Consider the following 15,394-nt stretch of genomic DNA (forward strand, 5'->3'; position numbering starts at 1 on the left):
GTCCCATCATGCCGCTGCCTTTGGGAGTCATGCTTGTAACAGTCAGTAGCTTGCAATGCCTCATGGGAATTGTAGTTCTGAAACAGCTGGAGGGCCACAAGTTGAGCACCCTTGCTCTAGGGGTCTCTCTACCGATTTTAATATGTAAGCAGCAAGTGTCTGAGATAGGCCTGAAGTGGTTGATACTATAAATGGAAATTTTACCAATTCCAATGCAATCTTCTCTCATGAAAAAACAGGAGGCCGCCATGTCCTGCCTTCTGAAAAACTTGGTAGTTTGTTGGTGTCGGATTTGTGTAACCAGAGCCCGATAACACCAAACAAGCGCCTTTGTTTTACGTTACACCGCCACTGGAGGTGTTTTAGCCTTCTATACCTATCCTGGGAACTAACATTACAAAAGAAAACCATGAATGGCGGCCCACGTCTCTACTGCTGCTGGTGCGGCCAGAGAAGAACGTCTGCTTACAAAATCTACACACACTGTACCACACGGCGCCTCTCCCATTCCCGCCACCATGTTAGAAGTGGTCACGTGACGGGCCGTGTTACGCAACGGGTCTGCCTCTTCCTCTCTGTTGACCCTGTCGTTGTGGATTCTAGTGCGCATGCGTAACCCGGTGAGTTGCGGCCTAGTGGTTTGTCTGCGGGGCCGCGCTGCCGGTAAGGGGGGGAAGTGCGGAGGCCCATTGTAAGTGGCGTTTGGAATTGTGGAGGTGTGAGAAGCCCAGCCATGGAAGCGGACTATTACAGCCCCGAACACTCAGGTAAGAGGGGAGGCGGGACCATGCAGCACCATAGTGCAGTGTGTTAGCTGCTCTGGTTCCCATATGTGGCCAGGCTTGTGAGGCTGATACCTACTCTTCCACTATAGAGGTGAGCTTTCCTGGGATCCTCTGTTTATCCCCCCGCACAGTGCTGGGGCCAGGTGTAGTCAGTACACAGGTAGGTGAGCATGTGATCTCTACACTCATTGTGTTCAATGGCAGAGCTGACCATTACATGGGGCTTGGCTGGACCTTTAAGGGCCCATTTACATCAGGTGCATTCACATACACTACCAACACGTATGCAAGAATAAAAAAAAAATCTGCATTGCACATGGACATACACAAAAAGAACCTAATAAAAATAAAATGATTCCAAAAACGTAGAGTGAATGCAGAGATTGTGGTGTAATGGAGTCCTTAATGCAGTGTCCCATTGTACAAGCCTGGCGTAGAATCCCCCCTGACTGTCCTTCTCTCAGAGCAGTGCTGTGCTTCATCCGGGAAATGATTGGCCAGTTACGTGTGTTCTACTTTTTTTTTTTTTTTTTTTCCCTTAACCCAGCTATGATTTCTGAGATTTTTAGAATTGGAGATTGTGGCTTTATCTGCCACCTCTCCTGCCTGGCCAATCGGAGGAAGCCTTGTGTTTATTCATAAAAAATACAAGGCTTCATGTGAATGGCTGGGCAGCACTCGGCCTGTTCCAGGAATGAAATGCGAAGACCCCCTACCTGAACGCAGCACTGCATATAGCTGATGCTAAATATAGTTTATACAGCGCTGACAGCAGCCGCATTAATCAGTAAAATAGTTTTGGGTCAGCTTGGTTTAAATAAACTTATAAAAGTGGCGTTTAAAGTGGTAGTAAACCACTAGGAGTTTATTTTTTTTATGATCTGAAAGGTATGTCATGATGTGCTAGTATGCATCACATACTAGCACATTATGTGAAACGTACCTGAAAACTAAGCATTCTAGCGTTCTTCACCCGGTCTTGTTTCTAGGTCCACTTGAGTAAGTTAGTTGGTGAAGGTAATGGAGGACGAAGTAGAGTGGTAAAGGTAGAAAAGAGTTGACGGGGACTGTGTGAGAGGATGTTAAAGGGGTGTTCCAGGCATTTTTAATGTTTATTAAAAGTCAGCAGCTACAAAAGTGTAGCTGCTGGCTTTTAATAAACATGCACTCACCTGGTCCAGCGACGCGCCGGCCCGGAACTCCGCTCCTCTCCTTGCCGGCCGGCGTCCTCATTGTTAGTGTGGGCACCCGGCTGTGACAGCTTTCGGCTGGGCACTCACTGCGCGAGCGCACTTTGATTGGTTAGGCGATCACCTGGGACCTGTCACGTGTCCCAGGTGTTCGCCTACAGGGAGGGGCCGCCAAAAGGCGATATGACTTATCGCCTTAGCGGTCCCTGGGGAAAAGTAGGACAGGATGTCCCACTCCTCCTGAAGCCCCCACCCCCCCCCCCCCAAAAAAATATGTGGCATGTAAGGGGGCAAGGATTGGATTAAGCGGAATTTCCACTTTAATGAGAGTGATAAAGTAGGTCTGTTTAGCAGTGTGGAAGCAGGAATAGTATTTTTGGAGGGCAGATTTATATTGGCTGAAATCTTGCTGTGACTCAGTCTTGCACCACAGACGCTAAGGCCCCTTTCACACTTATGCGACTTCAAAGTTGTGCGATTTTTACCGTGATTTTAACAAGACAGTCAAAGACTGTGGATCTGACTTTGCCTCACGACTTGAAGCACAACTTCAATGAGCAGGGACGCGACTTTGATCCCCAAGTAATTTGGGGGAACTCCACGCCAATTTTTTTGAAAAAAAAAAAAAGTGGGGCAAGGGTTTCCACTCCAAGAGCATACCAGGCCCTTGGGTCTGGTATGGATTTTAAGTAGGGTTGTCCCGATACCACTTTTTTAAGACCGAGTACAAGTACCGATACTTTGTTTCAATGTCATGTGACAGTTTGTTAGATGGGGACTGACAGGTGGCTTGCACTGATAGGCGGCACTTTTGGGCACTGACTGGTGGCTGGCACTGATGGGTGGCACTGATTGAACTGATAGGTGGCACTTGTGGGCACTGATGGCACCGGTAGGTGGGCACAGGGTGGTGGTGGGTACAAAGGTGCAAGAATGTCTTCCCTCTTCCTGTACAATTGGCACACTTTAAAGCACACCCCTCTGAACACAGACCTCAAATACAGCACGGCTCAATCCAGTGAAAGAGCTGCCCCTCCTCCGAAAAAACGGCGTAGGGGTCCACCCAGAATCCATACCAGACCCTTGGATTGTAATCTCCTTGAGGGTAGGGACTGATGTAAATGTATAATATATATGTAAAGCACTACGTAAATTGACAGTGCTATATAAGTACCTTATTATTATTATTATTAATAATAATAATAATAATAATAATAATAATAATAATAATAATAATAATAATAATAATAATAATATCAAAGCACACAGCCCGGCCAGTCAGGAAAGGAGGAGGGGACGAGCGAGCGACTCCCCCCCCCCCCCCCCTTCCTGAACCGTACCAGGCTGCATGACCTCTTTATGGGGGGGTGCCCTGCGCCCCCCACCCCAAAGTACCCTGTCCCCATGTTGATGAGGACAAGGGCCTCTTCCCGACAACCCTGGCCGTTGGTTGTCGGGGTCTGCGGGCGTGGGGCTTATCGAAATCAGGGAGCGCCCTTTAATAAGGGCGGCCCCCCACCCTATGTGAATGAGTATGGGGTATTCGGATAAGGGTCTGTTATGGATTTTGGGGGGGGGGGGGCCCCACGCAGTTTTTTCGGCGTAGGGGATTTCCCTTTTAAATCCATACCAGATTTATGGGCCCGTTATGCTCATGAAGGGGGAACCCATGCCGGTGTTTTTGTTTTTTTTCTTTCAAAAAAATTGGCGTGGAGTTTCCCTTCATGCATAAGTCGTGTACAAGTCGCATGCCAAAGTCGGATCTGTTGATACGAAATCCGACTTTGATCCGACTTAAAGGGGTTGTAAAGAAAATTTTTGTTTTTTCATAATAAGCATCCTTTACCTGCAGACATTCCTCTTTTCACTTCCTCATTGTTCGTTTTTGCTCAGAAGTTGCTCTATTTCTTCTCTGTTCTGTTCACTTCCTGCTTGTCTGATTTTACTGACCACCGTGATGGGAGGCTTTACTGCGGTGGTCAGTAACGTGCTCACCCCCTCCTGGGAACTACATATGTGCGGCAGGACGCTCTCTACACTTTAGAGACTTCAAGAAGGTGTGAATTACTGGGTGTGCCGCAGTTCATACTGGGAAATGTAGTTCTTACATGAACGAGCGCCGCAAACCAGGAAGTGAATGAGAGAACAGAAACTAGAATGCCGGAGGTGATATAGATGAAGGAATTTAATAGGTATTTACTCGTTTTTTAACAGAATCATTACACTATTCTGTCTACCTTGCAGACATGAATTTTAGGCAAAAAATGTTTTTCTTTACAACTTCTTTAAGAAAAAAAGTAGAGCAGGAACTACTTTGAAGTCTGCACGACGAAGTCAAACCAATATGAATGGTAGTCATTGAAAATCATGGAGAATTGACTTCTCATACGATTTTTGTCGTCCAAAATCGTGGTATAAGTGTGAAAGGGGACTTAAGAGCGCGGCTACGTTTTTTTTTTAGGCTTCTGGTATTGTCTGCCAGGGTTGTAGACAGAAGTGGCCAAGTTGGGGCAGGACAAGGATGAGATTTTGACGTGGAGACAATCTGTAGCAGAAAAAAGAAAATGTATTTTAATAAAATTGCTTTTTGGAGTAAAAATCTATTTAAAAGTAGTTTTCTATTTAAGCTATATTAATGATTTAGCGTATTCTGAATGAAATTAAGCTTAGTTATGTAGCATGATGCTTTATTTTCTGCAAAATTTAAATTTCTGGTAAACTCGTTCAATGAATCCAAGCTCCGCAAGCTGAGATAACATGCACTGCATTGATGCATTCACGCAATTTCACAGTAACCATGAGATAGAACAAAGTTCAGGAATATTACTTTATCCCATTGTTTTGCAAATCTATGTACACTACAAACTGTTTGAATTGGTTCTGACAGCCTATTCTAAATAGAAAGCCTTCATTTTGTTTGCAGATATTAAAGATTCTAATGACCAGCAAGAATATGTCCTTGTATTTAAAGAGCACCTGTCATTTTAGATCCATCATGGCAGCGCTGGTGAGTGCAGCCGCCACGTCCCTTACCTTGTTGTGTCACTGCAGCATCACCAGCCGTTCCATTAAATTGAATGGGACTGTCGGTAAATCAACAGCGGGTCAGAGGAGGAGCCACTGTGGGACAGAGATGACAGTTACTCCTGCAGTATAATGATTTAAATCAAGCCTTTTTACTAGTGATTTAAATAAAATCCACTCTACTTCTAATTCTTGTATTATCTAGTAACTTCTGTATCTTGTTGCAGATGACGGTGGTGCAACCCCAGTTCAAGATGAGCGTGACTCTGATGATGAGGGAAATAACAGACAACATGGATCAGATGGTGAAAGTCCAGTGCATCGATATGAGGTAGTGAAGCACATGTAATGACACTTTAGGGGTCATTTTTAGTATAAATTTATAAGTGATTGTAAAGTTGGTTAGTTTTTTGCTTCGTTTTAATTATAAAATAGAAAACTATACTTATTTGCTCTGTGCAGAGTGGTCGCTTACCTTCACTTCTGGGGTTCCCCATCTGTGTCTTCCCCCATAGAAAGCAGCTTGCAATGGGGACAGATGTGCATTGACACACACAGCCCAGCTTGACCGCACCTCTGCTTTATGGCTCCTGCTGTTCCCGTGAATGCAGGTAGAGAGCAGGGCTGCCTGTGACGACAGTACTGGATTGAGACGGTTGTCATGTAAGTGTTTAGAGCTCTGGGGGGAGGAGACAAACAGTGGAAGTTTTTTTTACCTTAGTGCAAGAGGATAATCAACCCCAGATTGAAATAGTATAGTGTATGTGAATGCTAGACAAAGGAGTCAAAGAAAACTTTTAAACATACGAGCTGAAGGTACATCAGTTTATGGGGAGTGAGTTTATTTGCAGTGCCCATGTTCCACTAATTCCCCTGCTTATATTGTTTATGAGCACCTACCCTAATGTTAAGGGATAAGAACATTTCTTCTTCTTTGTCTATGGAACCCATTTTTTTTTTTCATTATATACACCCACATATCTGTAAGTACTGTATACAAACAAGGTATATCAGTGTCTGATCGTACCATTCGTTGCTTTCCTAAGCGACGGTGGGCTGAAAGGAAGAAGACCCAGGAAGAAACTGGAATTTATTAAAAATGCATTTTGACAAGCTGCAATGCTTCTGAGAGAATGCCCTTCGAACAGATGACAACTGGTTGACAAGTCATATCGGCTCAGACCAAATAATCATGTTCACAGGCCACAGATGGAGCTTTCAAAGAAAAGGACGTTTTAAGGCTGCTTTGCTACGTCTTGCACAGTGTTCCTTGAATTTGTGCAGGACACAATGAAATCTCAAGACTGTATAGAAATTTTGGAGTAAAATCTACTGCCAGTGCCAGACGTTGTCTATTGTAGGTCTTGGGTCCTAACAGGATAATTGCCCAAAACGTAGTTGAAAGCACCCAAGAATGGATAAGAAGTGGCCTTCTATGAGCTGCAGTTTGAAGATGGCCTTTTCTCAAGAGGAATGGACCAAACTATATGTTGATACAGTCCTGATCAAAAGTTTAAGACCACTTGAAAAATGGCAAAAAATCATATTTTACATTGTTGGATCTTAACAAGGTTCCAAGTAGAGCTTCAACATGCAACAAGAAGAAAAGAGCGTGAGACAAAACATTTTTTGAGCATTTAATTAATTGAAAATGACGAATAAACTGAAACGGGCTGTTTTTCAGCTGATCAAAAGTTTTTAGAACCGCACCTCCAAAAAAAACTAAACCCCCCCCAAAACAGAAATCCAACTTCCAAACATGAACTTAGTAATGAGTAGATCAGCCGTTATTGTTGATCACTTAAAAAATTTGTTTCAGCATGCTTGATGCAAGCGTTTCCATGGGGTGAGTAGGAACATTTCTCCAAGTGGTGAAGACAGCCGCACGAAGGCCATCTACTGTCTGGAACTGTTGTCCATTTTTGTAAACTTCCCTTGCCATCCATCCCCCAAAGGTTCTCAATTGGATTTAGATCAGGGGAACACGCAGGATGGGCCAAAAGAGTGATGTTATTCTCCTGGAAGAAGTCCCTTGTCCTGCGGGCATTGTGTACTGTAGTGTTGTCCTGTTGAACAACCCAGTCATTACCACACAGACGAGGGCCCTCAGTCATGAGGAATGCTCTCTGCAACATCTGGACATAGCCAGCGGCTGTTTGACGCCCCTGCACTTCCTGAAGCTCCATTGTTCCACGGAAGGAAAAAGCACCCCAGACCATTATGGCGCCCCCTCCACTGTGGCGCGTAGAAAACATCTCAGCGCTGCACTGTCTTTTTCCATACGTTTTTTTTTGTTAAACATTTGTGTTCAGCTGCAGGACGTCCCTCCCGGGACCCACCCTTAATTGCTTTATTATTGCTTTCACCTAGCGCAGATTCCCCTATCCCATTTCCCTTCCTTATACCAATCTCAGGTGGGATCTGCTTGTCATGCCAGTAACGTTGGAAACCATCAGGACAATCAAGGTTAAATTTTTTTCTCATCAGAATAAAACTTTCTTCCACCTTTGAATGTCCCATGTTTGGTGCTCTCTTGCAAAGTCCAAACAAGCAGTTCTGTGGCGTTCAAGGAGACAAGGTTTTTGAAGACGTTTTTGTTTTTAAATCCCTTCAGTCTCAGATGCCGTGATGGTTATGGGGCTGCAGTCGGCACCAGTAAGGGCCTTAATTTGGGTTGAGGCTCGTCCAGTGTCTTGATGAGAGACCCTGCTTATGCAGTTCAGCAGCCCAACCACGATCAAAAAGGGAGAGTTTTTTTGCCTTTGCCATAACAACGTGTGACTACCTGACAGAAAATGACAATGAATCCACATCTTTGCACAGATTTGGCCTTTTAAAGGCATGTGGTCCTAAACTTTGATCAGCTGAAAAACAGCCTGTTTCAGTTTATTCTAGGGCTGAAACAACTAATCGATTATGAAATTAATCGATTATGAAATCGATTATGAAATCGATTATGAAATCGATTATGAAATTGATTATGAAATTGATTATGAAATTGATTATGAAATTAATCGATTATTAACATAATGGGGTTAAAACTAAAAATTGGCCCTTTATAGTACAAAAAAAGCAAATCGCTACTGTAAACATTACTTTCACTGTCCCACAGTAAAAAAAATGAACCCCTTACAGTAGCCATTATTTGCTCTTTTTGTACCTATTTTTGTTTTTTTAACCCCATTATGTTACTAAACATCTCAGGCCTGGGTTCACCTCTGTGTTTTCTGGTGCTTTTTGAAGAAACACACTACAGTTCATTTACATGTTTTCCTATGGGACACGTTGACATACATGTGTTTTTTTTCAGCTGCTGCGTATTTGGAAAGGGGCGGGGACTTTTTAACGCAAACCGGTGCTATTTTGGCTTTTTTGGTTCAATATACTTCAATGGAGAAGCTGCAGAATAGCATGTAATGTGTTTTTGCGTCAATTTGCATTTTGTAATCTGCCCAACAACAAATTGGCCCAAAAAAATGTAATCACTTTTTTTTTTTGTTAAGGCTATTATCCGATTAATCGAAACAATCGGCCAACTAATCGAGTGAAAATAATCGTTAGTTGCAGCCCTAGTTTATTCGTTATTTTCAATTAATTGAATGCTCAAAAAATGTTTTGTCTCGCTCTCATTTCTTCTTGTCGCATGTTGAAGCTCTCCTTGGAACCTTGTTAAGATCCAACAATGTAAAATATGATTTTCTGCCATTTTTCAAGTGGTCTTAAAATTTTGATCAGGACTGTATGTGCATACAAAGGTTGTGCTACAAAATATGAGGTTAAGGGACCCATTTTTGTCCATGCCATTTTCATTTGTTTATAATATTCTGCTAGATCAAGAAACAAAAGCCCATCATTAAAAAAAAATAAAAAAAATACAGAATAAACAATGATGGATGACAATTACTTAGGTCAGTTTCAAGTTATTTCAGAGAAATTTGTGTGTTTTTACTTGGAAGGGTGCCAACAGATTTGTCCATGTCCTGTAAAACCCTCATATTTGTAGGGTTTACATATACTTTAACCTATTCTGGCACTCCTCTCCTACATGGAAAAATGTTATATTTTTTGCTAGAAAAATTACTCAGAACCCTTAAACATATTTTAGCAGAGACTCTAGGGAATAAAATGGCAATTGTTGCAACTTTTTACGTCACACAGTGTTTGTGCAGGAATATTTCAAATGCTGGGGGGGGGGGGGAGTTTCATGAATTAAACGGTGAAGTTGGCACAATTTTTTTGTATAATGCAAAAAATAATGTTACGCCGAGTAAATAGATACTGAACATGCCATGCTTTAAAATTAAGCATACTCGTAGAATGGCGACAAACTACAGTACTTAAAAAATCTCTATAGGCGACGCTGTAACGTTTTTTACAGATCTTGGGCTCAGAAATGTTTCTCTCACATTCAGCGATACCTCACATGTGTGATTTGAATGCCATTTACATATGTGGGCGCGACTTGCGTATGCTTCTGTGCGCAGGGACTGGAAACGTCAAGATAAAAAAAAAAGGAACTGTCTCTGCCTTTCAAGCCGGGTCCCCGGCATTGTTTACATCCGCCGGCCCGGACGTGACATTATAACATTGTGTCCTGGCCTCCGAGGGTCATAAGGATGACTGGAGACCTTCCAGCAGTGGCAGATTCCTTCTCCGGCTCGCCGATCACACGGGCGAGCCCGGAGAAGCACCGGAGGGAGGGGGAGGGATGTCCCCTCCTGCCATCTGTAGGAACGATCAAGCGGCTGAACTGCCGCTATGATTGTTCTTACGGTGCACAGAATCACTGACCGATAAAGATAACTGAATGATGCCTGTAGCTGCAGGCATCATTCAGATATCCCCACTCCAAGTCCAGGATGTCATATGACGTCCTTGGGCTGGAAGTGGTTAAAAATGTTCTCATCTTCGCTTACTTTTGGTCTGCTAAGTTTTACAATGGGAACTACAAAAAGGACAGAGCACCTTGTTCTTGTAATATATCTGGATAAAATAATACTTGCAAAAGCAGATGATTTAAAGGAGAAGTCCAGCCTGAGCTTTTTATGCTGGACTTCTCCTCAGGGTCACAGGAGTGCAATTCGTCTTGCACTCCTGTGACCCATTTTCAGCGGAGAGTGGTCTGAAGTCCGCTCTCTGCTGATGTCACTGCCATCAGTCGGGGCAGCGCGTCATCATGACTTCCAAGTCGGGATCTGCCAGCTGCCCTGATTGCTGGCAGTCTCAGTCTGATGCTCCATCCATCGAGGCAAGTGTGAATCTAAAAAAAAAAAAAAATGAACCTGTACTTCTCTTTTTAAAAAAAAATGGCTATAGCAAAACCACACCACTCCAGGCACCAATTGTCCAAACTTCTGGATCGCTTTTCCCTATTACACCTCTACACACTGGAATTGCCTGCAGCGTGTGTAAAGCTAATGTTTCTTTATCGTACATCACGGGACACAGAGTCTTAATCATTACTATCTGGGTTATATTCCACCATCAGGTGCTGGACACTGGTGTAATCAATTAGAACAGGAAGTTCCCTCCCTATATAACCCCTCCCATACTGGGAGCGCCTCAGTTTTTTCACCAGTGTCTAAGGTGTTGGTCAAGAATTAACATGTGCTCTGAGGAGCTCCACTGGAGGGATCCATGCTGGATGTAAAAAGCCTCCATAAAATCCGGATCCGTCCAAGGTGCTTCATAGCCAAAGTGGACGGTACCCGGGCCTCGGTACGAAGAACGAGGTTTTGCCTATAATGCTTCTCTCTGAGAGCTGGACCCTGGGTTCCAGTACATTGGTCGATGTCAAAGACCAAATATTTTTTCTGTTGCCAGGGTGCTATATAGGTCCAGGGGAGAGGTGACCTGCTATGGACCCCAGTCCCTGAAGGTCTGAGACGAAGCCCGCGTTGAGGGGTGAAGGCTGGGCCTCTTGCTTTGCAATACCCTGCAGCGTGGAAAGGTAAGCGGAGGTACCTACGGGACTTGGTCCGACAGTGGGTTCTCCATTGGGGATTATGGGTCTCGCCTATTTTATGCTTCTATGCATGGGCAACTTAACCACAAAGTCTTTTGAGACAGGATGGCTCTGGCACCCATATACCTCCCCTAGTGGGTCCTAATCCTCCGCTGAAGGGGCTATTGGGTCTTGCCTATAATGCATGTGTGCCTTGGCAAAGAAACCACTATGTCTGTTGAGACAGGATGGCTGTAATACCCATAGATCTCCCATTCAGGAGGTTGGTACCCCTACATGAGTATGTCTTATCTGTTTTCCACGAAGGGCCCTAAGAGGACATGCCGGGTGTTTCGCTTGCCATGCTTTCCAGGACCGGAAACTCAAGGTTAGCTGATCTAGGGTGCGGCTTACTGCCTCCGCTTCAGGCTCTGCCACGATGGGGGGGGTCCCTCGTAGTCTCTACGGCTCCTTGGGGGATCTCCCTCTCCCCCCGCCTCCACCATTCCCCTACGCGTGCGTGAGAGGGGCGCGCTTTGAAGGCGGGGGGGACGATGTGGTTGCCGCTGGCGCACGTGCGCCGGCTCATGGTGCAGACGCAGGGCGGCCCCTTCAAAAGGCCCAGACGTCAGAGAAGCCAGGGGGTCACGGTAGCTTGAGCACGTAAGCACCTTGTGGAAATTGGATACAGATTCATTTAAGACACCTACTCGGCATCTAGCTGTGTTAGCAAGCATTATTTGCTAGACTAAGTTCAGCTGTTGATGCACCAGGGTTAAAGTTCCTCTGCTTTTTGCTTAGGACTCTTTTGTCTCCCCGTAAAAGAGGGTTCAGGGGTAGGAAGGGGTATCGCCACCTAAATCTGATGGCCCTTTTTATCATGCTTGCATGATACTATCCTCCCCTGTAGAGACTTAAGATAGCTCACATAATTAGCTATCAGCCCTGTCAGGCGTGAGCCTCCCCCAACATTGCAGCACTCTGCATATGTTTTGTTGCATTGCATGTATAGGTCTATAAGAGGTTAACTGCTATATTCACAGCAGCCTCACAAGCAGAAAACAGGGTGTGTCCCTTTCCCTGCTCTAAATCCTTAAACAAGGGATTGAAAGACCTGAGGATGAAGGTTCACTGTCAGAGAACAGATAACAGGTGTTAATGAGGAGAAAACTATCAGAAGCCCCAAAAGCTCTGGTTGCAGCTGCAGTCTTTTCAGAGATCCAAGCTGCATATAACTTCACTTAGCCTAGACGGCCAGAGCCTCTGTTTCTTTAAAGTCCTCATCCTGGTGTTGGCTTCAGGCTAACCGAATGCACAACAGGGGGGGTGCACATTTGCTGCTGTGCACATGGCTAACATTGCAGGTTTGCGGAGACGCACATCTGCAGAGCTCATAACAGCCTCTTTACAGTCCACATGTTTGCATGAAGTACATGAGTTTGGAATGTTCAAAATGCATGTGGGGTAAAAACAGGTAACAAAGCATGTTTTATTGTTGATCACATAAAGAGACATGTTATTTTGTTCGTATGATTTTATATGTTCACATAAGGGTGTTTAATCACAGCAAAGTGCCTAAAATCGCATAAAAATGCTTAAGTGCATAAAGATGCGGGATCTCACATGGTTACTTGATAACCCAGGTCCTTGAATACCCAAGGTTATTTAGGTCACACAGGGAGACTTGTTTCCACAGGAATGCCTAAAATCGCATGAAAATGCTTAAGTGCATAAAGATGCGGGATCACACATGGTTACCTGATAAACCAGGTCCTTGATTACCCAAGGTTATTTAGGTCACACAGAGAGACTTGTTTCCATAGGCATGTCTAAAATCGCATGGAAATGCTTAAGGGCTTAAGGATGCGACATCACACATGGTTATCTGATAACCCTCGTCCTTGATTATCCAAGTATATTTGGTCGTACGGAGAGGCTTGTTTCCACAGGAATGCCTAAAATCGCATAAAGATGCTGGAGTGCATAGAAATGCGGAATCACACAGGTTTACCTGACAAACCACAATCCTGGATTACCCAAGGATATTTGGTCTCACAGAGAGGCTTTTTTCCACAAAAAGGTCTGAAATCGCATAAAGATGCTGGAGTGCATAAAGATGCGGGTTCACACATGGTTATCTGATCACCCGAGTCCTGGATTACTCAGGCATATTTGGTCACACAGAGAGGTTGTGTCCGCAAAAATGCCAAAAATCGCATTAAAAGGCTTAATTGCATAAAATTGCTGGATCGCACAGTGGTGCTCGATCATACAAGAATCCTTGGTCCCACAAGGGTACTTGTCCGCACAGGAGTGCTTAAGATGCATAGATGTTGGATCGCATGAAAATTTGCTGAATCGCATAAGAATGCATGTTTGCCTAGAGTTTGACTTAGGAGGCATTATAATTAGGTTTCCTTAATTATACAGGATTCCTTGGCCTTACATAGGCGCATACTTGCTTGCAGGATGCTTGTTCATAGCTCACATGCTATATGTATGCGTGTATACACGCCCCCTTTTTCATGTGTTTGCGGAAAACATATTCTTATGAACTCACGCTTCTATGAACACACGCTTCCATAGAGGCATATGGCTTTAAAGGTTGCCACATGCACATAGGGGGAGCTATTTGCATGTGTGTTTATTTACAAGGCTGCTAGGGCCCGCCTCTAGCAGGGCTAAAGGCCCAGGGTATAGCAGTAATGTCATTCCGAGGCAAACCCGTGCTGACAGATCAGTCAGTAGCATGGCTGGGCCTAGGGGAGTCCAGCATGATTAATTATCTGGAACTCCTGGGTTGGGATCCCAGTCTAGAGGGAATATGCCGTCTTTATTCAAACAGTTCCCTATGCTCAGTTTTATTCAAGGCTGATATAAACTTTGCTCTGTCGGCCTGGAACGAGTGGATCCTAACTTAGCATTATCCTAGGAGTCTTGTCCCAGGGATATGCTGGAATTTCAGTTTAGGGTTCTTAACTGAATGATTGGCAGAAGGGAATATCCTTCATACCCGTTACCTGGGAGCAGGTTGCGAGGACTGGCCTCTAGGGATAGAATCCAGGCCTGGAAGAGACCACGGCACAGGGAAGGTGGTCAAGCTCCTAGGGAGCCTTATCTGCTAGCTTTCTAGAGCTACGGATGGAGCATCCGGCTTAAGGACCTGAACGTTTAGGTTACAGGGTTGCTCTGTCTGAATACAATCTGACTATGCCTCTTTAGTGGTTTACTTTGGTTACCAGAGAAGAGCTTGTGCCTTGCCTATCGTCAATTGTCATTTCATGGAATGCTAGATTGGCAGGCGATTCGCTGGAGCCATCAACAATCGCGTCCGGGAGATCGGCCTCTACACCCCCACTTTTTTCTGACCAAATGTCACAGAAACGTTACCCTGCACATAAAGGGGTGTTGACGTCCAGGTTCAACAAGAGATTGAACAACTTTGTGTCAAGGCCAAAGGATCCACCCGCATGCGGGACAGATTTTTTAGTGACCCTGGGGGCCCAGTTGTCGCTGGTTTATGTGTTATCTCCCCCCAGGGCCGCAACCTTCGTGGCTTCCATGCTACATCAGAAGAGAACGGAAGCTGGCTTAATTGCTCCAGCATAGCCCATACAACCTTACTGCGCAGGGACAGCAGAACTGATCGTAGAGGACCCAGGGTCCCTTACAGCTTGTCCAGGCCTGCTTTGCAGGGTTACATCCTGTCTTGCATACATGTGTATTAATGGTCTGGCTGTTATAGCCTGCATTCTTGAGGATCGGGGCGTACAGAATCAGCGGCAGTTACCTTGATTCATACAGGACAGCTGGCCTCCAGGACCAGATATCCTAGGATATGGAAGGCCCATATTCATGGTGTGAAACCAAGGGGTGGAATCCTTGGTAGTAGGTCCTAGGTAAAATTCTTACCTTTCTACATTGGAAAAGAGATGGAGCTGGCCTTAAGTTCCATCAAGGGTCCGATCTCGGCACACTCTTGATCTGGGCCGTTATACAAGGGGGGACGGGTATAAGTCCGCCAGTTAAGGCGCCCTTGTGCTCGGAGGATTGGATCCAGTATGCTGGCTTACAGAGTCAGCACCTTGGGCTGATGCACCATAAATATTTCCCTTTATCCTTCTAAAGAGGGAATTGGTGTTCTTGGTTGCGGCTGCCTCCGCAAGAGTATTGGCAACTTTCTTTGTATAGAGCCATACTTAATTATTTGTACAAGAAGGGTGATGTTAAATACTCACCCAACCTTATTGGCTAGAAGGATCCAGTGTTCATTTGAATTTAGATATTCTTGCCTTCCTTATTTGAATTAAGATATTCTTGCCTTCCTTTTTCTTTTGTTCAGGACCTTGATCCGCGGAAGGAGAGGTTATTGCTTTCTCTTAATAAAGATAAGAGCAGTTAAAGATCTATCTCAGGGATCCTCAAACTACGGCCCTCCAGCTGTTGCTGAA

At 44.6% G+C, this 15,394-nt stretch overlaps 1 protein-coding gene across 2 annotated transcripts in view; it reads left to right on the forward strand.

Moving 5' to 3' along the window:
- Window positions 1-577: 577 nt before the first annotated feature.
- IWS1 (interacts with SUPT6H, CTD assembly factor 1) overlaps window positions 578-15,394 on the forward strand; it is a 66,049-nt gene continuing 51,232 nt past the window's right edge. Inside the window, exons 1-2 of one of the 2 annotated variants that reach the window (XM_040348870.1) lie at window positions 578-767; window positions 5,227-5,330. In XM_040348870.1, coding sequence (XP_040204804.1) covers window positions 734-767; window positions 5,227-5,330 — 138 coding nt within the window. In that variant the 5' untranslated portion in view covers window positions 578-733. The remainder of the gene's footprint in view (window positions 768-5,226; window positions 5,331-15,394) is intronic. The other variant, XM_040348871.1, reaches the window with a different exon arrangement.

This window comes from Rana temporaria, chromosome 4 (assembly GCF_905171775.1).
Source record: "Rana temporaria chromosome 4, aRanTem1.1, whole genome shotgun sequence".
Taxonomy (NCBI): domain Eukaryota; kingdom Metazoa; phylum Chordata; class Amphibia; order Anura; family Ranidae; genus Rana; species Rana temporaria.